At 30.3% G+C, this 22899-nt stretch overlaps 1 protein-coding gene across 3 annotated transcripts in view; it reads left to right on the top strand.

The window, feature by feature from the left end:
• The first annotated feature begins 4358 nt into the window (after window positions 1-4358).
• Window positions 4359-22899, top strand: part of LOC130897076 (neurobeachin) — a 735983-nt gene continuing 717442 nt past the window's right edge. For 2 of the 3 annotated variants that reach the window (XM_057805651.1, XM_057805655.1), the window contains exon 1: window positions 4359-4904. In XM_057805651.1, coding sequence (XP_057661634.1) covers window positions 4746-4904 — 159 coding nt within the window. In that variant the 5' untranslated portion in view covers window positions 4359-4745. The remainder of the gene's footprint in view (window positions 4905-22899) is intronic. The other variant, XM_057805652.1, reaches the window with a different exon arrangement.

A 22899-nucleotide genomic window follows, 5' to 3' on the forward strand; every position in this document is an offset into this window, starting at 1 on the left:
ATAAACTTTAGTAATGTTTATTTATCAACATTAAAGTCCTATTTTTTATTAATTTTTTAATACAAAGATTTGATTTTTCATAAAGCCAAGTTTTTATTTATATGAAAACATATGGAAGGAAGATAGCCAAGGATGTAAACTGCATCACTTTATTAGGAGTGTCAATATTATCCATACCTAGGAGTAACATTGTCATCTGGAAAATTTTTTAAAAAATGTCATAATCTTTTTTTGTTAGGCTGTAAACTGAATGCTTCTGCTTCGCATAATATAAAAATTACAGTATTACTGTACTACATTACATTATAAAAAAATGCATGTATAATAATTTTTCAATAAATTATGTACAGTTAAATAAAAGAGAGTTAAATAACTTGATTCACAACTTTGATTTTATTTTATGAGGATCTGAGGATTTCAAGTAATCTGAAGGGAATTGAAAAGAATAAAGGTTAATCAGGAAAATCGTAGGTATTTTGTAAAGGCCGTTTTAAATTGTCCATGTGAATTTTTGGTTCTGAGTTGGACGAAATTGTTTTGTTTTGTGCGTTTACATTTTTTTTGGTTATAAATGCATTTGCTTGTTTTTGTCTTTTGTGTGAGTTTTAACATATGCCTTTTGATTCTGTTGAAAAACCTCTGGATCATTAGAATTTAAATGACCGTTAATTACGTCTATAAGTTTTCTTTTTGTCGTTAAGTGTATTGAATGGATAAGCCATAACTGCATAAGGTATTTTGAAATTGATTGGTGTTTTGAGAAATCGTTGGGTATTTAAAAATCTCGTTGCTGTTGGGGTTTGGTTCATTTTAATTGTTATTTATCATGTAAGGCAAGAAGTATTTGTCTATAAGTCTCATTTATGTTTCATCTATTCCTCTGTGGTTTGTTTTACCTTCATGATAATTTGTATGATTTCTTTTACGTCGTTTTCATTTTTAATATTATTTAGTTTTTTGATACACCTTTTAAATTTTATGGAAGAATGTTCGTAAGAACCCAAGAAATTAGAGCAAAAAAAATTTTAAATAAATTTAAATAGTCGATTTACAATTTACAATAGTTAGAGGGAAGTTTGGTTTTGTTATGGGAAAATGTTACTCTTAGTTAGAGAGATCTCTCCCGGAGTTGGTGTCTGGCATTTCGGAATAGTTTGTACGTACAGAGGACTGGTAGTGAAGAATTAGGTCAAGCGTTTAGACGTATTTTTCGGAAACAGGGAAGTTTTCGCATTACTCATTTATTGTGAGGATAATTAGAGTAGTAGTTCTATCAGTAAGGAAATGTAGGTAAAGAACACCCTAAATATTTAAGATAGCTGCAATGAGATCCTGATAGTTATTTATAGCAAGGTTAGATGAGTTAGGGCATAATTGTGGTAATTCCACTTCGCTAATACTTTGACTTATTGATCTATTGTGTACCCTAGACTGTTAACCAGTGAAAATATTTTTATTGCAAAAGAAATATGTGTTTTAAGGAAAACAAGGTTGTCATATTGTCGTAAGTAGTACGATTACGCTGATAACCCAATATGGCATGATTTTGTATTTAGAGAAACCATTAGAATCTTTCATTGATAATTTTTTCAAGGAGTTTCGAGGTTGTTCAAGTTCGGATAGTTTTATAAACTAGATTTAGAGAATATCAAAAATTTCTTCGAGGTTGATGAGTGATGAAAAGAGTGAAAATGGTCACTGGGAGTTTCTAAGAATGCATAACATTTCAACGTGTTATGGACAACATACTACGTAGTATTCAGAACGAGTAATGTTTGGTTTATCTAGATTTAAAAAATTTTTTTAACGACGTAGAGAGTCAAATTTTAATATTCAACTCGATAAGTCAGAGTTCTTAAGAAAAAAGGATAGCCTACCTATGTCACGTCACCTAAACCTGACAAAATAAAAGCTATAAAAAATTAGCCGTTCTTTCTCAAGGACAAATTGGTAAGGACTTACCAATTGCCTATGCATCTCGCACCCTTAAAGATTCTGAACAAAATTATTCGGCTATCGAAAAGGAACTTTTGGCCATAAGCCACTAAAATGGCTTTTTTCGCTAAAAGAAGAAAATGCTAAATTCACTAGGTGGAAATTAAAACTTTCAGAATTTAATTTCAACATAATATATAAAAAAGGTAATCTAAATTTAAATGCTGACGCTCTATCAAGGAATGAACTCCACACTAAAGTCCATTTTGGCAACAATTGGATAATATTTTCAAAGTTGTAGACTCACAGAATGAACAAAACCAAGAACTTTTTAATTATGATCGGCCACAACAAGGTAATGGTGACAATGACCTGATTGACCAATAAATAGAAAATAGACCAATTCCTAATGTATCATTAACAAACGACAACACGGACAATAGATCCCTAGAAATACAGGTAGACGAAAATACAAATAATGGACCCGAACAACAATCAACATACCAGGCATCGCGGAAACTTGAAATTGTTGACAACGACAATAATTATATATAATTATATATATATATATATATATATATATATATATATATATATATATATATATATATATATATATATATATATATATATATATATATTAACCCCACCTACAATAAATACAGCCGTAAATTACGGACAAAACCAAATAATTATCAATGACGTACTTCATTCACTTGCTGCACCTAAAATGAAAATTTTGTTTGGAAAGAAAACACGTACCATTGTTCAAATCTCTAATAACAATTTTGAATCAGATGTCAATCACATCATAAAAAACCATATTAATCCAGATAGCATTTATTATATTTATTTCGAAAACCCCAACATATTTGAAAAATTTCTAGTAATTTTGCAAAAATATATTAAAAATTCTTCTATAAAGTTTAAAAGGTGTACCAAAAAACTAAAAGATATTACGAACGAAAACGACGTAAAAGAAATTATACAAACTTATCATTAAGGTAAAACAAACCACAGAGGGATAGATGAAACCTAAATGAGACTTAAAGACAAATACTTCTGGCCTTACATGAACAATTCGATACAAACTTACATAAATAATTGCGACATTTGCCAACAAAGCAAATATGAAAGGAATCCCGTAGCAATTTAAATGAATCAAACCCCAACAGCAACGAGACCATTTCAATATTTATACTTAGATACGTTTGCTCTTGAAGGAAATAAATTCCTCACAATTATTGACACATTTTCAAAATATGCTTAAACAATTTATCTAGCACCGAAATCGTTAATAACCTTATAACCTTTTTCTCTTATCATGGCATTCCTGAACAAATATTCACAGACAATGGAACCGAATTCAAAAATTCTGTAATTCTAGAACTTTTAAGTTTGCTCAAAATTAAAATTCATTTTTCTTGTACGGAACATACCCAATCTCAAGGTTCGATTGAAAGACTACATTCAACAATTCTAGAATATATCAGATTGTTAAATACCCTCTAAAACACCAATCAATGTATGCAGTCATGGCTTACAACCATTCAAATTCTGATGATCTTTTCAACGGAGATATTGAAAAAATCCTTATTAATACATCAATGACTACAAAGAAAGAACTAAAATTCTATACTTTAAAAACAATGAAGATTTATTGAATGAAAAACAGAAACGAATTTACAAAATTAATAAAAATCGTGATGATCCAGACATTTTTCAAGAGAATCAAAAGGCATATGTTAAAACTCACAAAAGACAAAAACAAGCAAATGCATTTAACAAGCCGACTACAATAAAAAAGATAAACGCACAAAACAAAACAATTTCGACTAACTTGAAACCAAAAATTTCCATGAGTTAAATAACTTTGAAAAAGTTTAATTTGACTACCGTTATCGACGGATATTATTATTATTTCTGGCCTGTATGCCAGTTTATTCTCTCTTAAATACTGATTCTATTCTATAGAAAGGTTATAATTGATTATATTTATGGTCATCACGTCACATTGAGAAAATAAATAATTTGGTTAGTTGATAGAATTTCAAGTGTCTAAGGGACACTTAAATAAGACATTGAGGACGGTCAATCTACAATAAATCTCACAACACAATAGTAAGCAGGTAGATTTATGATTCTTTACAGTCACATTAATATAAGATAGAAATGAGGTAATCCGAGACGATACGTTAATGGAGCATAGAATAAGAGACACATTGTACAACTTAATATATGGTTAACAGATCTTAAATGGTTCCCATCAAGGGTTCCGAGATAATTCAAAAACACCGTTTTTATCTCATTGAAGGTTGAAATTCGTCTAGTGCGCCAGTAAGATTAGTGTAACTAATTGTAACTTTAAATTATCAAATCCTCAGTTTGCTAAATAAATTGATTTTAAAAAGCAAGTTGGTGAATTGAGTTATTTAATTTACTAAATTGAAAACGGTGAAATGAAATACAAATTTCTTGAGTAAGAGTGAATATAAGTCAATCAAATCTTGATCGTTTTAAAAATATCCTGATAAATTAATTTCAAAATGTTTGTTTAGGATGTATTTTACCGGGAACACGGCAATGCAAAACAGCTGTTTTATATCAAAATAGGCAACCTTTATTGCAGATTACACTAATTTTCTGTATTGGAAAAGTGACTGTCGGTCTGTCAAGTTATACACTCATTTTCCAACATGGCAGAAGTTAGTTGCGATGATTTCATGTTTCGAAAAAGTTGTCGTGTTCGGTGTAAATTTAGTGGTAAAACATTGTGTTAGTGAGTATTTACGAAAATAAAACTAATCGCTATGACAGAATTAGCAAAATCTGCACTTAGCGATATCAAACATCCTGAAGAAGTGGTGAGAATGGCTATGAATGATAGCCTGAAATTTGCAGTTTTAATAGGTCTTATAGAAGTGGGGCAAGTTTCAAATAAAGAAGTTGTGAACACAGTATTACAATTGGTAAGTTTTCCTAACTCTTAATATTCAAATCCCTTCTTTTGTATCTGTTCTTACTTTTTGTAATGAGTAAACATAATTACATATAAATAGTACCTACAGTGTAAAACTATATTTTGAATGTCACAATTTATCACCAAATATTGTTTACTGTAGATCTAAGAATATGGTGGAATTTTGAACAATGAGAATATTGAATTTATTATTTACTCCATTTGTGCAAACCATATATGAATATTGCAAAGCCAAAAATCTGAATTTTACTTTTTTATGTAACAACCAGACACTTGCTAATTCAGTCACTGCATTGTTTTCACTTTGGACAGATTTCACCAAAAAAATCACAACAATCCGTTGTAAGTTTTAATTCTCAAAAATTTTTAATGGTAAATGATATTTTAAGAAAATGGTACTTTATTCTTGATGATTTTTGAAAATTGATCTTCAAAATATCTTGTACATTAATAACCATATTTCACTCCTAAATAGTTGAATGTTAGGGAAAATGACTTTGTGAGAAAAATCACAACATTGCTGATTTTAAGGTATATACTCTAAAACAATCATCCTTCTCTTTGTTACATATAAAATGGAATTTCTTATTTAAACTTTTCAGATTGTTTTTACAAACATTGATAGCTGACAATAGCTGACTAATTGTTTTTGTATTTTAACACACCACAAGTCTATCTTTTGTTGTTAGACAAATAATACATCTCAAATTAACTTCTTCACTTACTATCACTCCACTGTCTTTTCCATGTCTATCAGCAGTCAATATCCCACCTTTAGAGTATTTTCAATAGTTCATTTCGTAATACAACTACTACATACATCCATGAATCATTAAATCATGTGTGGAATGATTGGTATAAGAGATTCGCATTTGTAACAGTTAGTTTTATCATTGAACCTGAACAGGAACCAATAAATAGGGATGAACTCCAGTGTAATAGTGTCTTTCTCACATTTTATTACAAATAAATTTTCTTTTCAATTATTTTAGGATAGCAAAAAGATATCCAGTTATAAAGTACTTAAGTATCATCATACTATATTTTTATGAAAGTAAAATTTTTTGCATTTAGTTTCTAGTGATTTTTGAAATTTTCTCTTATATCATCTTAGAAATCTCAAAATACTTTGCAGTTTCTTTTGGTCACTTTAGTAATAAATTTTTGTATTAATAATTAGTTTTCAAAGTACTGTACTTTATTTGCTCATCTTAAATTCTACATGTATACTATAGAGTGAGAGCCCGCAGCAAAATTTCCTGCCAGTCAGTCAACTGAATAAATTGTTTTTAGAATATTAGTACTTACCATTGCCAATAAGAAAATGTCCCCCTGTCTGGTCTGCCTTTGTTTCATTTATGAATATATCCTCTCTATGATACATTTTCTGAATACCATAACTTCCCCGATAGAGTAACACCTTGAAACTATGCTTAAAATTCAGTTTTAATTGAAGTGCAGTAATATATAAGTGCTTAATTAATTCTTGTCCAGATATCTTGGCATAACCCTTTTTTCGATTTTTTTTTGTTGCACTTGTTTACAGATTATCCAACAGCATAAAATGAAAACTTGATTAATGTTTAAATATTTATATACAAAAAAAATATTTCTACTTCATTCATACTTGTTTGTAATACCTGGCAGGAAGCTTTTTACTTCCCCAAATCTCACATTTCTACTAACAGTTAAGAGGCATGATTCATCCCAGGTATGTTGAAAGTAGGAATGACCGTTAGGTATTGTCATAGGGTCGCCTAGACTTGTCTTAAATGCTTGATCCATGCTATTAAGTGAGATCTTTCATCAAAACGAGTTAATAAATAGTGACACTTTCTATGCTTGACACCAACATTAAGCATCTTAGTTATATTTATTCGACCAGTCCTGGTACAGTACACAAGTATTCTGGCAAGTGTCAAATAATTTTTGGAGTATTCTTCTTCACTTTTTACTGATCAAAAAGTATTACAAAACAATAAAAAAATGTTATTGTGCTTATTGTGTGGTCATGGTACTACAGTTGTAAAAGAATTTGATGAAGTGAAATTTGAAAAGGCTAGTATGGTCATATTTCGTATATGAAGCATGAACATCATAAACTTGATTTTCCTACAACAATTCGTGATGCTCGATATCATTCATGTTATGGAAAATTTGTTATATTGAAAGCAATGTATAAACAAGATTTTGAAAGAATTTTACAATCAGAAGGTGTAAGTATAATTACAGAGATATTTATAATTTTTTAGAATAATATTCCTACTCTTGGTACTCCTTGTAATGTTATCTCACTCTCCTGACGTTCAGTGATTAACAGTAGGATTAATATTATCTAAAATATGTAATACAAATTCATCTCAAATACATAATTATCTTTGATCAATCTTTTGTACCTTCAATGAATACAGAATGACGGTATTGAAATAATACGCTTTATACCATAATAGGACCATCACAAAAAAGATGAAGCCATTTTTATGAAACGTGATTAATGTAAAAATTTAAAGAAGCTTCAAGTTTACATTACAAACAAAAATCAATGTTTTTATTATGAAAATGTTAATAATGGCATTGTACAAACAGTTGAAAAAGATTTCTCGTGTGATCATGAAGAGGTCAATACTCGGATCATATACCAAGTAAATTGCCAGTAGATAATAAAGTCATAGTTACACTGACACTGATATTCTCTTCATTGCATTCGATAATATTCACAAATTAATACAATTAGGAATATATATAATATATTATATTATATATTACTATGGGATTTAAGCCCGATATTATTAATTTTATAAATTGTAATAAATTAGCTGAAATACTTGATCTTGTGTCATGTATAAAGAATTTTAAGAAATGATGGAGTTCAAAAAATGTTTGCTGATTGGAACAATATCTTAAAATTCAATTATTTCACAAGGAGATTTTACAAAAATATACCTGTAAATTGTAAGGTATCCACTGTAATAATGCAAATGAAATATCAATCATAGCAATGGATTTGGAGAGGTAAAACGCTTTGTTTCAGTTATTACAAATAAATATGAATGAGGCAGGTATATTTTTTTGTATATATAAATATTCAAACTTTAATATAATGTTTAATTTTATGCTGATCCGTAGAAAAATACATCATAAAAAATCGAAAAAAAAAAGATTGTGCCAAGATATTAGGACGGGATTTAATTAAGCACTTATTTATATATTTTTCTCCCTCACTTAAAACTAAATTTTAATAGTAGGCTCAAAGTGTTACTCTATCGGGGAAGTTATGGTTCTGAAAATGTATCATAGAGAGGATTTAGTCATAAATGAAACAATGCCAGACCAGGCAGGGGGACATTTTCTTATTGGCAATGGTAAGTACTAACATTCTTGAAACATTTTTTCTGTTGACTGATCGGTTGAACATTTTGTTGCGGTCTCTTGGACTACTACTGTATCAATGTAAATAAAGATTCTGATTTTTACTTATAACATAAATTGTGTGACCAGAATCAGTAAACCTCTTTATTATATTTTTTTATGGCAGATTTGAGTATGTCTAGTCTATATACTGTACTTTCACCTTTTTTTATTTTTTTTACTTTCTCTTTTTTTTAGATAAGAATTCTCATTATCAAATCAAAAAGAAAACTACCAAGTGAAACGATGAAGTGGGAGATAATTTAGGTTAGGTTATATATATTAGAATGCACTAGTATCATTAAAGAGAAATATTCAAAACTGGAATTTATTTTTTCTTATTCATTCCATTGCCTAAGGTAATATAGTTTTCATAAAATGATTTAATCTATGCAGAAGATGAAAACCAAATTTTTTTTCACAAAATCGTAAGCTCACAAAACATAGGTAACATATTCAATGTCGAAAATTTTATTGAACCGTTAATAGAAACAAAAAAAAGAAATTACTGATTACTACACAAAAGAATATTCACATTATGAATGGAAAAAGGTTGTTTTGGGCCAAGAATATTATAGTAAGGGGCAATTTCTCAATTTTCCCTAAAAGTTATTGGATATAGTAAATTTAAAATCCCATGGTGCAGAGTAGAGGCGTCTGTCTAAATTATATTTCCTTTGAGCTTTGAGTCCATTCCCAAAAATGGATTATCTGCATACATTTGGTATCATTGTGATCCTTGGCGGTGGTGTGGGCACTGAACACCATGATAAATTACGTTGAATAAATGTTTCTGCAACACAAGCATAACAAAAAAACAACCTAACCTAAACTACTCTAATGTCATTTATAATTTAACCTAAATTAATTCAAAAACAATTTGAATTGCAACAAGAATCGACAAACTTCATATTTATGTCACGTGTTATTTTGTACATTAATTATTAAATCGTAGGAATTTGAATATAAATTTAAAAGAAAAACATTTAAAGACACTGCAATAGCAATTCTCAATTTTTATTATCTAGATTTTAGTTCTCTTCTGTTTTAAAATTAGTTTTTCTTCAATAATTTTTGAAAGATAAAAATTGACGTTTCGACTTTTCTTCAAGTCTTTATCAAAATATGATATTGACACTGACAATTTGCTAATTTATATCAATCACTTGCATCATGAACATAAAAATAAAATCAAAATAGAAATTCATTTTTTTCTTAGTTCTTATATTTCAAATATTATTATTATTATTATTATTACCATTAATTTATTAAATTATTTGTAGTTTTATTAGAATTTACAAAATAGAGCTATAAATTTTACTTCAACTATTTAGGTCATTTTTATCATTTATAGCTTTTGCGTTCTTATGAATATAAACCATTTAAAAAAATTCTTTTTTGTGTATTATATTAGATTCCGTTCCAAAAATGTTTAATATCTATAATTGAATTTTTTTTTTTTTTATATTTCATGGTTCGTTGATGCACCTATGAATATCACGAAAAGGAGAATTTTTAGATATGATTGACATTCATAAGAACGGAAAAGCTATAAATGATAAAAAAGACCTAAATAGTTTAAGCAAAATTTATAGCTATATTTTGTAAATTCTAATAAAACTACAAATAATTTGATTCACTAAGTACTGCTATATATTTGAGATTTAAGGAGTAAGGAAAAATTAATTTTTCTCAGAACAAATTTCTTTTTTGATTTTATTCTTATGTTGATGTTCATGATGTAGGGATCTTTGATTAATATATATACACAAATTGTCAGTATCAATATCATATTTTAACAAGACAGAAATAAGTCGAAACGTCAAATTTTATCTTTCTTTTAAGAAATAATTGAAAATAACTAATTTTAAAACAGAAAAGACCTAAAATAAAGAATATTTGGAAGAATAAACAAGCGGGCTAAGAAATAAGCAATTAAAGAAATATATTATATAAATATGTGAATTGTAAAGAAGTCTTTGCCAGCTATATTATGAGCGGTTATGGGAACGTGGCAATGAAACACCAATATATTTTCCAAGAAATTTACATTTACATTTAGATGCATATATATACATACATAATATGTACATATTATATATATATATATATATATATATATATATATATATATATATATATATATATATATATATATATATATATATATGCACAGTTAGATCAAGACCGACAGTGAGTGTGTTTTAGTGTCAACAGTCTTCTTGATGGTAAGCATATTATTTTAATTTTCTATTTTAAATCATTTTATGTTTTTTGTTTCAGCTTTTTATATTTCCTAGGTGAAATTCCAAAGAGTAGGCAGATTGAGGCCTTGGAATCAACCAAAAAAAGAGGTGATTCGTTGCGTGGAGTAGGCGGATTGAGACCACGGAATCGGATCACTTCTTACCAATAATAACGAATAACCACCCTATCCCCACCTTTCTCTTGATAATGGCTCCAAAGTGGGAGCCGAAACGTCGAGAATTTTCAAAATTCTCAAATTTCTTATTTCTTAGACCTTTTGATATATTAATACATCTAAATGTTTTTGATTTTAGGTTTCTTTTGTTTCAAAATTAGTTTTATTTAATAATTTGATTGATACAAAATAGACGTTTCGACGACACTTCGACTTATCTTCAGGCTTTATCTTTCTTTTAAAAATTATTGAAAAAGCCAATTTTGAAACCGAATAGACCTAAAATCAAGAAGATTTGGAAACATAAACATATCAATAGGTCTAAGAAATAAGAAATTCAAGAAAAAAGGATTCCATATCTTTTAAAACAAATTTTGTATAATATATCTGACATTGACATAAACATTGAATCATCAATTTCAAACGTTATTTCTAACATTTCTTTTCCATATATTTATACACCTTTACCATATATAAAATCATTTACTCCTAAACTTTCTGGAATCTTTAAACAACACAATATTAAAATAGCATACAGTCAAACCCTTAATATTTAATCTATTTTTATTAAAGTAAAAGATAAAACACCAATTAATAAATTGCCTAACATAGTATATGAAATACCTTGTTAAAATTGTGACAAAAAGTACATTGGTCAGTCGAAAAGGTCACTGATCAGTCGGATGTCTCACAAGAGTGGTAGCAGATTATATCCTGATAGATGTTCATTAGCAACTCATATCTATCATGAAGGACACAATATGAATTATTAATCTGTCAAAGTTTTAACAACTGATAAAAACTACAAAAAACGTTTATTTTAGAAATAACATATATTGCCCAAAATAACAAATTCTATAAAAATCAACGCCATTTACAACCAACTAACCTCACCTAACCTATAAATTTGAACTTCACTTATAACGACCTAACCTATGAATTTTATTGTCATTTATATTCTAGACATTGAATATTCAACTACATTCATAACGTCCTAACCTATTGAAATTTAATGTTATCAATATATTTACCAATCAATATTGAACATCATTCACTACAACTTATCCTTATCAAACCTATAAAAATTCAACGTCGTTCATAATCTAACCAATTAAAAATTAATAAAAATTCCTATAGTAACCAGAATCAATATTTCTACAAACCTCAATTTGAATATTGAATTTTGAATCCTATGAGTTTGAAAAGCATTACAAGCATTAATAGTATCCAAAACCACCGAAAATCTTAATTAATTATTGTAAGTAAAATTTTATTATTGTTATGCATTTATATATATTTCTTATCTTATATTTGCTCTTAATTTCAGTCCCAGACGATGAATACATAAGTATTCGAAAATATATTAAAGTTAAGTTAATATATTAAAGTTAAGTCCACTTTGGTGTTTCGTTGCCACGTTCCCAATAAGAAACATAATATAGCTTTGTCTTTCTGAGCTTTTGAATACTTATGTATCCATCGACTGGGAAATAATTAAGATTTTCGTTGGTTTTGGATAGTATTAATGCTTGTATAAATTTTCAAACTCATAGTATTCAAAATATTACGAGCGGTTTCTTATTGGGAACTTATATATATATATATATATATATATATATATATATATATATATATATATATATATGCATCAAAATAAAGATAAAGACTTAAAGAAAAGTCGAAACGTCAAAATTTATCTTTCTTTTAAAAACCAGAAAACTAATTTTGAAACAGAAGTGACCTAAAATCAAGAACATTTAGATGCATTAATATATCAAAAAGTCTAAAAAATACGAAATTGAAGAAATTTCAGTTTCATTTTGGATTTTGGTGTAACTTTGAGAAACTCTTTTCTAGGGTCCCAAAGAACAAAATTCACACGAGTTTGATTTTTACAAGCGCTTGTTTTCGCCTATTTAAATGAAGACTTTCAAAAATCGATATTTTTAAGCCTTATCAACTTTTGCTGTGAAATTTTTATGTTTGAAGCTATCTGCATGATCAAGACGGAATTCATAGTGGAAAAGATAGTAGTTTAAGGGTAAATGAAGATTATTGGCTCAGACGATTCCTTTGAATAATAGCAGCGTGCTGAAAAGGAGTGTTTTTAGTCATTTTTCGTGAATTTCAATCAACTCTAGCGTCTTAACAGTTGAGAATTAAAACCTCATGCTCCGCGGGAATTTAGTATACATGTCAGAGACAAAATTCAGCCACAAGTTGACTTGAGCTGTCCACTCCTCAAAAAAGAAAACTTTGCTCCAAGTTTTGAAATTTTAAAAATCCCAATTTTCAGGTTATGAAACGATCGTGTTGACTGCGAGATAAAAATCTGATACCTCCAGAATCTATTGTTCTTACCTTCAACTTTACGACTACATCACTTGTTTCGTTATTTTCATTTTTAGTGCATGTGCGTTTTATGTGTGATTAGTGATTATCTTACTCACAATACAGTATCGTTGTTGAATTTCTCTGAGCAAAATTGAATCCTATTTTACAAATTATTTTTATTTTAGTATTTTAACATTATGCTTAGATTTTATGTTTAAGGAAACTTAACATTTAGTTGAAAGATATTTTAGAAAAGGAAAAGTAAGTCCTACCTCTGTTTTATGACACAAAGGACTCTTTTTTTTTACTTTTCGGAGTAATGCATATATTTTAGTAAAACATCTGTAATTTTATGATTCTTAAGGAGAGGCTTAGACCTCATTGTAAATATTTTATTATTAGTTTTTAGTCAGTACAAACCGACTCTTTCAAGCGTGAGGACGCTTCTCGAAAACGTAGTCTTTTAAATAAAGACTTAATATATGAATGTTAACCACTGTGTATTTCATTTATAAATATAAAACCTAATAATCACGATTACCTATCCATAACTTTCAACAGGTTATGGGCCCAGATAACGTGAATAATTAAATCGTGAAAATAGTGAACTTAAATAATAATTTGTGATCGAAATCAAACTTGTAAAAGTACTTGTTAGACATTCCACAATTGAGTAATAATTGTATGTGTGTATAAAAAATATTTTAAATAGAAGATATATTAAGTGAATTATTTTATTGTGAGTGAATTGAGATAATTCGACACAATGACAAATTCGAACTTAAATTCGCAAAGAGGAATAACTCCTTTTAATGGACAGAATTATAGTATTTGGAAGAAGAGAGTGCGCCTACTGTTGAAAGAGCACCATATACTCAGCATTATTGACGAAGAAATTCCTGTGTTTCCAAATGATAAATGGAATAAAAAGAATGACGTTGCCCATAGTATTGTCGGTTCGCTTTTGGCGGACTCGCTGCTTCATTTTACGGATGTGACATATGCTAAGAATATTTTTGAAAAATTAGATTCTGTATATGATCGAAAAAGTTTTCCAACACAAATGATGATGAATCAAAGACTTTCAGAATTAAAATTAGCGCCTGATATGCCACTAAGAGAACACTTTTCAATTTTTGATACGTACGTAAATGATCTGCTAGCGTCTGGATCAATAATAGATGAAGCAGGTAAAGTACTTAGTTTATTAAAAACACTTCCATCATCGTATGAAGCAGTATCTATTGCAATCGAAACATTACGTGAAGATCAACTAGATTTAGACTTTGTAAAATCGCGTTTATTGAATCACGAAATTAAAGTGAAAGGACAAAATCGTGATACTAGTACAAAAATATTAGTTACCGAAAATAGTGATAAATCGAGTGAAAAGAAGTTTCCCTTCCAGAGATCAAATTATAATGGAAAATCAAAATTTAAGAATGGTCACAAGCCATCCAAGAATTTTAAAAACTCTTTTAAAAGTAAAAATAAAACAAAATGCTATCAGTGTGGCCGCATAGGACATATAAGAAGAGATTGCATTTACTTTAAGAAAAACCAAGAGTACAACGAACGAAAAACAACTAAGGCTGCTCAAATTGCTCAATCAGTGGAACCGAATTAGCAAGCTATCACTTTTATGGCTGGTGGAAATAAATTAATTGCAACAAATCAAAATAAAATTGTTTTCTTGCTAGATTCCGGAGCATCCGATCATATTATAAACAGAGAAGACATCGCCAGAACATTTGAGCCACTTGAAACACCAATTAAAATTTTGGTTGCCAAGAGCGAGCAGTACATTTCAGCAACCAAACGAGGTTCAATTAATGTGACAACCAACAAAGACGTAAAGGTGACAATTGGAGAAGTTCTTTACAGTCCAGAAGTCCCATACAATCTACTGTCGGTTTCCAAGCTCCAAAAGTCAGGCATGGTCATCTTGTTCGATCAGCATGGAGTAAAGATAAGTAAAAATGGTACACTTATCATGCAAGGTAAGCCACTAAATAGTTTGACGCAAATAAACTTTACTATTGAAAATTACGAAATAAATTCTGTCGTCAAAATACTCGACAATAAGAAAATAAATTATGACATTTGGCATAAGAGATTAGGTCATATAAGTAAGGATAAATTTGTAAAATTAAAGATACATAATATGATAGACGATTTCGAAGAAATAAAAGAAATTAATCCGATTGATAAGATATGTGAAGCTTGTATTAATGGCACGCAAACTCGATTACCTTTCAATAAAGTTAAAAATCGAGATCATGTAAGAAGACCATTGTTTATTGTACATTCTGATGTATGTGGTCCAATCACTCCGACGGCACTAAATGATAAAAATTATTTTGTCTTATTTCTTGATCATTATACTCATTATTGTGTAGTATATTTGCTTAAACATAAATCAGAGGTGTTTTCAGTATTTAAAGATTTTGTCGCGAAAAGTGAATCACATTTCAATCTCAAATTAAATTACTTATACATAGATAACGGTAGAGAATATTTATCAAATGATATGAAAGATTACTGTAAAAATAAAGGCATAACTTATCATTTAACAGTTCCGCGAACTCCTCAATTAAATGGCGCTGTTGAACGTATGGTTAGAACAATTACAGAAAAAGCTCGGTCAATGATAGCTGGATCTTGTTTAGATAAAGTTTTCTGGGGTGATGCAGTTTTAACAGCAACTTACTTGATAAATATTATTCCGAGTAGAGCATTAAAAATAATGAAGACACCTTATGAGTTGTGGCATAGCAAAAAGCCTTAGTTTAAATATTTAAAAGTATTTGGTTCTACTGTATATGTACATGATAAACTCAATAAAACTAAATTCGATAATAAATCTTGGAAAGGTGTACTGGTTGGTTATGAACCAAATGGTTACAGAGTATGGGATGTAGAATCTCATAAACATGCCGTTGTAAGGGGTGTTATTGTGGACGAGACAAATTATATGGTGTCTCGGCCAGGTATAAAATCTGACAGAACAAATAAGGGTTCCGCAGATGAAACTGATTCAATTGAAGTTTCAGTGATGGAAAATAAATCTGGTAATGATGAACCAGATAGTTTCAATAAATCTGATATTGAGAAATCAGATAGTGTATATAAATCTGATGATGATAAATCAGATAATGTATCTGATATTGAGAAATCAGATAGTGTATGTAAAACTGGTAATGATAAACCAGGTAATGAATCTGATAATGAGAAATCAGATGTACTCTGTGATCCCAGAAATAAATTTCCAAGATTAGAAATAGAAAATAGTGATTTTGACGCTAGTCGTCGGAGGAGTGAAAGGATCAGAGGTCTTCCTAAAATATCATATGATGAATCTGGTAGTCCAGAAGAATGTATGTTATCAGCTCAAATAATAATAAGTGCTGTACCGAAGTCATTTGATGAAATTAAAAATAGGCCGGATAGAGTTCAATGGGAACAAGCTATTGAAAGTGAACTTAATTCACTTGATACAAATAATACTTGGACATTAGTACCAAGACCTACTGATAAAAATATTGTAGACTGTAAATGGGTATTTACAATTAAAAATAATGAATTTGGTAGTCCTTGTAAATATAAAGCTCGTTTAGTAGCAAGAAGTTTTAGTCAGGAATATATGGTAGACTATGACGAAACTTTTGCGCCAGTTGCTAGAATATCTAGTTTTAGGTCGCTTTTGCCAACCAATAATCTGTTACTACACCATATGGATGTAACAACAGCATTTTTGAATGGCAAATTAAAAGAAGAAATTTTTATGAGAGTACCTGAGGGCGTTCAATGTAAAAAGGGTCAGGTCTGTAAATTAAACAAAGCACTTTATGGTTTGAAGCAGGCAGCCCGGTGTTGGTTTGAGGTATTTGACAAAACTTTAAAATCAATGAATTTTCAAAATTCTCCAGTAGATCGGTGCATTTATATCTTAGATTTGGGGGATATTTCCAGAAATATTTATGTCGTACTATATGTTGATGATCTTGTTATTGCCACTCTGAATAAAGATACGATGAATAGTTTAAAAGAATATTTAATGCATAAATTTCAAATGGTAGATCTTAAAGAAATAAGATTATTTCTAGGTATAAGAGTTTCCAGAACAGAGTCAGTCATAACATTAGATCAAAGTGCGTATGTAAAATTAGTTCTAGAAAAATTTAAGATGCAAGATTGTGATCCAGAAAATAGTCCTCTTGAAAACAAAATAGATTATGAAGCTTTAAATTTAGATAAAAATTGTAATAAGCCATGTCGAAGTATTATTGGTTGTTTGATGTATTTAATGATTTGTACTCGCCCAGATCTGAGTTTTTCAGTCAATATTGTTAGTAGATATATGAACAAAAATAATATTAAATTATGGCAATATTTAAAAAGAATCTTAAGATATTTAAAGGGCACAATCGATTTAAAATTAGTATATACTAGAAGTCATTATAAAAATATAATAAGTGGATATGCTGATGCTGATTGGGCGGGTGATATTAATGATAGAAAAAGTACGACGGTTTTTTTTTAAATTATACGAAAATTGTACTATCTGTTGGGCTACGAAGCGGCAGACTTCCGTGGCAGGCTCTACTCCGGAAGCTGAATATATGGCTTTGTATGAGGCTGTACGAGAAGCTCTGTGGTTGCGATCACTAGCAGAGTGTAAAAATAATTATATCAGGTCCTATAATATATGAAGATAACAATGGATGAGTAAGTATTGCAAATAATCCATCAAGTCACAAAAGATCGAAACATATCGATATAAAATATCACTATTCTCGTGATAAAGTAGAAAAGGGACTAATCAAATTAATTTATATGCCTACAGATCAGCAGATAGCCGATGTATTGACTAAATCACTGACAGGGGCAAAATTTATGGAGTTCAGAACAAAAATGGACTTGAAATAGTTTTTTAAGAGTTTTTTTTGTAACACTATTGTAAATTGGTCTGGTAAGGTTTTTCCATGAGATGTTGGGTTTTCCCTTAAACCCTTAAGCAACAAATGTTGGACCAGGTAGAGTCATATAAGTTGATGGACTGCGTTGAGAGAAGGGTCATTACGGTTTTTATTCAAGTAAAGATAATATTGTAAGAAATGTATGGAGTACTTAATACTTAGGATTTTAGTTGTAAAATATTATTATGTAGACTGTATTTTTACAAGTTTGTTTTTATGTAAGGGATTCATTTTTGAGGGGGCGTGTTGAATTTCTCTGAGCAAAATTGAATCCTATTTTACAAATTATTTTTATTTTAGTATTTTAACATTATGCTTAGATTTTATGTTTAAGGAAACTTAACATTTAGTTGAAAGATATTTTAGAAAAGGAAAAGTAAGTCCTACCTCTGTTTTATGACCCCGAACATGGGTTACACAAAGGACTCTTTTTTTTTACTTTTCGGAGTAATGCATATATTTTAGTAAAACATCTGTAATTTTACGATTCTTAAGGAGAGGCTTAGACCTCATTGTAAATATTTTATTATTAGTTTTTTAGTTAGTACAAACCGACTCTTTCAAGCGTGAGGACGCTTCTCGAAAACGTAGTCTTTTAAATAAAGACTTAATATATGAATGTTAACCACTGTGTATTTCATTTATAAATATAAAACCTAATAATCACGATTACCTATCCATAACTTTCAACAATCGTTTTTTGCATTGCAAAAAATTTTTCTAGATTACATTAAAAACAGTTATCCGGAGTTTAAAAAAATTTATTACTTCAGTGATGGAGCAGCCTCTCAATACAAAAATAAAAAAAAATTTTATAAATATATGTCATCATGAAGCGGATTTTAGATTAAAGGCAGAGTGGCATTTCTTTGTCACTTCTCATGGTAAAAGTCCATGCGATCAAAAGGACCGTAAGATGAGCAAGCTTGCAGCGAACTACCGTGATCATATTTTAACTCCAATCGCAATGCACGACTTTTGTTCTAATCAAATTTCTGGTATAGAATTTTTTTTGTATCAAGCCAGGATGTAGAAGCTGCTGAAACATTTTTTATCTGAAAGATTTATAAATATAAATACAATAAAAAATACGAGATCATATCATATCTTTATACCAATTTCTTAAAATCAATTACAAGCGCGGAAGTATTCAGCTTCCGATAATTTTGATATTGTTAATATTGTAAAACCAAACCTTAAACTGTTGAATAAAAAATAATTTTCTAGTTGAAAAATTGTTTACAGTTATTGTCATTTTCGATAATAATTACATCTAAAGACAATTTTACAAAAATTTGAGATAAAAACTACCAGTTATTTAAAAAAAATAAATTGAGTTGAATTTTACTGTAAAAAAAACGGTTCGCACATGCACTAAAAATGAAAATAACAAAACAAGTGATGTAGTCGTTTGAAGTTGAAGGTAAGAACAATAGTATTCTGTGAGTATCAGATTTCTATCTCGCAGTCAACACGATCGTTTCATAACCTGAAAATTGGGATTTTTAAAATTTCAAAACTTGGAGCAAAGTTTTCTTCTTTGAAGAGTGGACAGCTCAAGTCAACTTGTGGCTGAATTTTGTCTATGGTATGTATACTAAATTCCCGCGGAGCATGAGTTTTTAATTCTAAACTGTTAAGACGCTAGAGTTGATTTTGTTCTTTGGGACCCTAGAAAAGAGTTTCTCAAAGTTACACCAAAATCTAAATTGAGTCGACTTTGCTAATTAGACGGTTTCATATGGAATGACCCAGATTGTTCAATGTCTCACAATAAGACGCTACATTGATTGTCTCATTACGTTGGCGAAACTCCACTAGCAATACTCTGTCCCAAAAAACTGTGCACATGATTTTCCGGGCAAAATTGTTTGCTTGAACTTCACTTTTTTGAGTGATGATGAATGTCGCCATTCCATGGATTGTTGTTCGATTCTGGTGTGACGTAGGCCACCCATGTTTCGTCACCAGTAACAATTTGGTCTAAAAAATCTTTACCTTCATAGTGGCACCGCTCAAGGAAAGTCAATGCACTGCCTAAACGTTGGGTTTTGTGCAAATCCGTCAACATTTTTGGAACCCAACGTGAACACAATTTCCGGTCTCTCACCTTTTCGTCCACTTTTTTCACCAAATCTTCATTAATGACCGAAGGACGCCCACTCCGTTCTTCATCATGAGCATGTGTACGGCCATCTTTAAATTCTCTCACCAATTTCCTTACCATTCCATCACTCATAATGTTTTGTCCGTAAACTTCTCAGATCTCACGATGAATATCGATCGGTTTTACGCCTTTAGCACACACAATTTTCTATAGTCTCTGTGAAAGCATTTCATTGATATGATTTTTTACTTCTTGTTATGGATTTGAGGGTAGCGATATGATTTGACATATGTGGGTTTGGAATTGGGGGTATCTACCTTATGTTTTATTTCATTAGTAAAATTAAATGCGTTTTCTTCTAAATAAGATATATCAGAAAAATCAATACAAAGTTGGGAGGTTAAGTCTGGTTCTCATCGTTAAAATGGTCGAGTCTTAGTTACTTTAATATTTCTACTATTCTATCGGCACACATTTTTTTGGTAGTTAATTCAATATTATTTAGAGCCGCCATACTCAAAGTGTGTTCCGCGAAACCCCTTGTAGGGGTTCCGCAAGAATTTGGAACTCAGTCGCCACCAAGCACAGTAAAGTAATTTCATTCTAACTTGAAACAGTGCATTTTACGAGGAGAGTTTAACATCACGCCGCTCTTCAATAAAACTTTATGGCAAACCTATTGCAAGTTCTTTACTTACACCGATTCCTGTACAAAATACGAGAGTCAGAAAATTAAAAAAATATATCTCTACAGTAGCCCAAATATTTATTCAGGACGGCAAGCGCCTAGATAAAAAGAATAGACTTAATACTTAAGTTTAAGGTGATTTATTTATGCTTTATGTCTCACCGATGCGATCCGCAAGTCGCTTTAGCCTTTGTCTTGATGAAAACCGACCACCGATATCTACTTGTGAGCGCGCAGTCACTTTGATAAAAGCCGTCGCTGAGATTAGACGCTATAGTTGTAAACAAGCGACTTTCGGCTATATAACTTCAAAACAAGTCGAGATTGTTTACACCGCATTTTTTGTATTTCTATTTTTATTTCGGCTTTTTATTTATCAAAGGCGCCGACTCGAGTATTTTTAAGAATGTTCGAGATCGAGGCTAGGACTATAAAAGCGACGACCGCGCTTCGACACTCGAGTCAGTCGACGATTAGCGTTCGGAGCGATAAGTACCTTTTGCTAGATTTGCTAGAAACGAAGTTTTTTTTGTTCTACTGCTGTATTCTGATTGTATCAGTTTTGTACATATCTTCTTTGAACTAAACTCTTCTACTCAGTAACGATCGTGCGTTAATTTGATCTCACCACCCTGACAAGTAATTATTAATAAAGAAGAATGGAACGTTGGCTTAAAGGCGTTAAACGTGTTGCAACAACATCTTTTAACGAAGCCGAATGTTCAAAAGCAGTACGCGCGGAGTGTACAGCAATTATCGATGATAATGATGCAACGACGTCAAGTTCCATGGTTTCAAAGGCGAAAAAAAGGAAGTATGATGAATCATATATCAGTTTCGGATTTGTTGATTCCAACGGCTCACCACTCTGCATGTTATGTAGTAAACTGCTTCCTAATAGTTCCATGGCACCTGCCAAGTTGCGCCGACATTTAGAAACTGTACACCCCGAGTCTAAAGACAAGAATAGAGAATTTTTTGTACGTAAAAAAGAACAGTTATTGGAAAGTCAAAAAACTATGATGCAAGTAACCCAAACTATCAATGAAAAGGTCACAAAGGCATCATATTTAGTTAGCTATCGCATTGCACAAGAAGGTGAAGCGCACACTATCGCTGAGATTTTAATAAAACCATGTGTGTTAGACATAACAAAATGTATGCTCGATGAAAAATCTGCAAAGCATCTTTCTACTGTAACACTATCAAACGATACTGTTTCACGTCGAATTCATGATCTGACAAGCTACTTCAAACAAGAGCAGTTACACGTCTACAAAAAACACGATTCGTCTTGCAAATGGATGAGTCTACTGATGTCGCTGGTCTGGCTATCTTGCTGGTTATCGTGAGATATCCATATGAAAGTTCTTTTGAAGAAGACATGCTTATTTGTTCACTGTTGCCCACAAACACTACCGGAGAAGAAATTTTTACTAAAATAAATATATTTTTTGAAGAAAATAATCTCAGTTGGAACGATTGCATTGACAATTGTACAGATGGGGCCAAGGCGATGACGGGTAAAACAGCAGGAGTCGTGTCACGAATACAAAAAAAAGCACCTAATTGTGGTTCCAGTCATTGTCTCCTGCATAGACAAACACTAGCAATGAAGCAAATGCCGTCAAACCTAAAATTAGTAATGGATGAAGCAGTAAATATTATTAATTTTATCAAATCACGACCACTACAATCCCGATTGTTCTCATTATTGTGTAAAGATTATGGTAGCAAACATAAAAACTGCTGCTCCATACAGAAGTGCGATGGCTGTCTCGGGGTAAAACTTTAACAAGGCTATTTGAACTTAAAGCCGAGTTACAAATGTTTCTTTTAGATACTTCTTTTAATTTGAAAGACCGTTTGTATGATAAAACTTGGTTGTTCCGACTGTCTTTCATGGCGGATATCTTTCAAAAACTGAACGAATTAAATTTATCATTGCAAGGTAAACAGACAACAGTGTTCCAGGCCTGTAACAAAATAACTGCCTTTAAAAGAAAATTTGATTTTTGGATTATTTGCGTTAGTAAGAGAGAAATA

The sequence above is a fragment of the Diorhabda carinulata genome, chromosome 8, assembly GCF_026250575.1.
Source record: "Diorhabda carinulata isolate Delta chromosome 8, icDioCari1.1, whole genome shotgun sequence".
Classification (NCBI taxonomy): Eukaryota; Metazoa; Arthropoda; class Insecta; order Coleoptera; family Chrysomelidae; genus Diorhabda; species Diorhabda carinulata.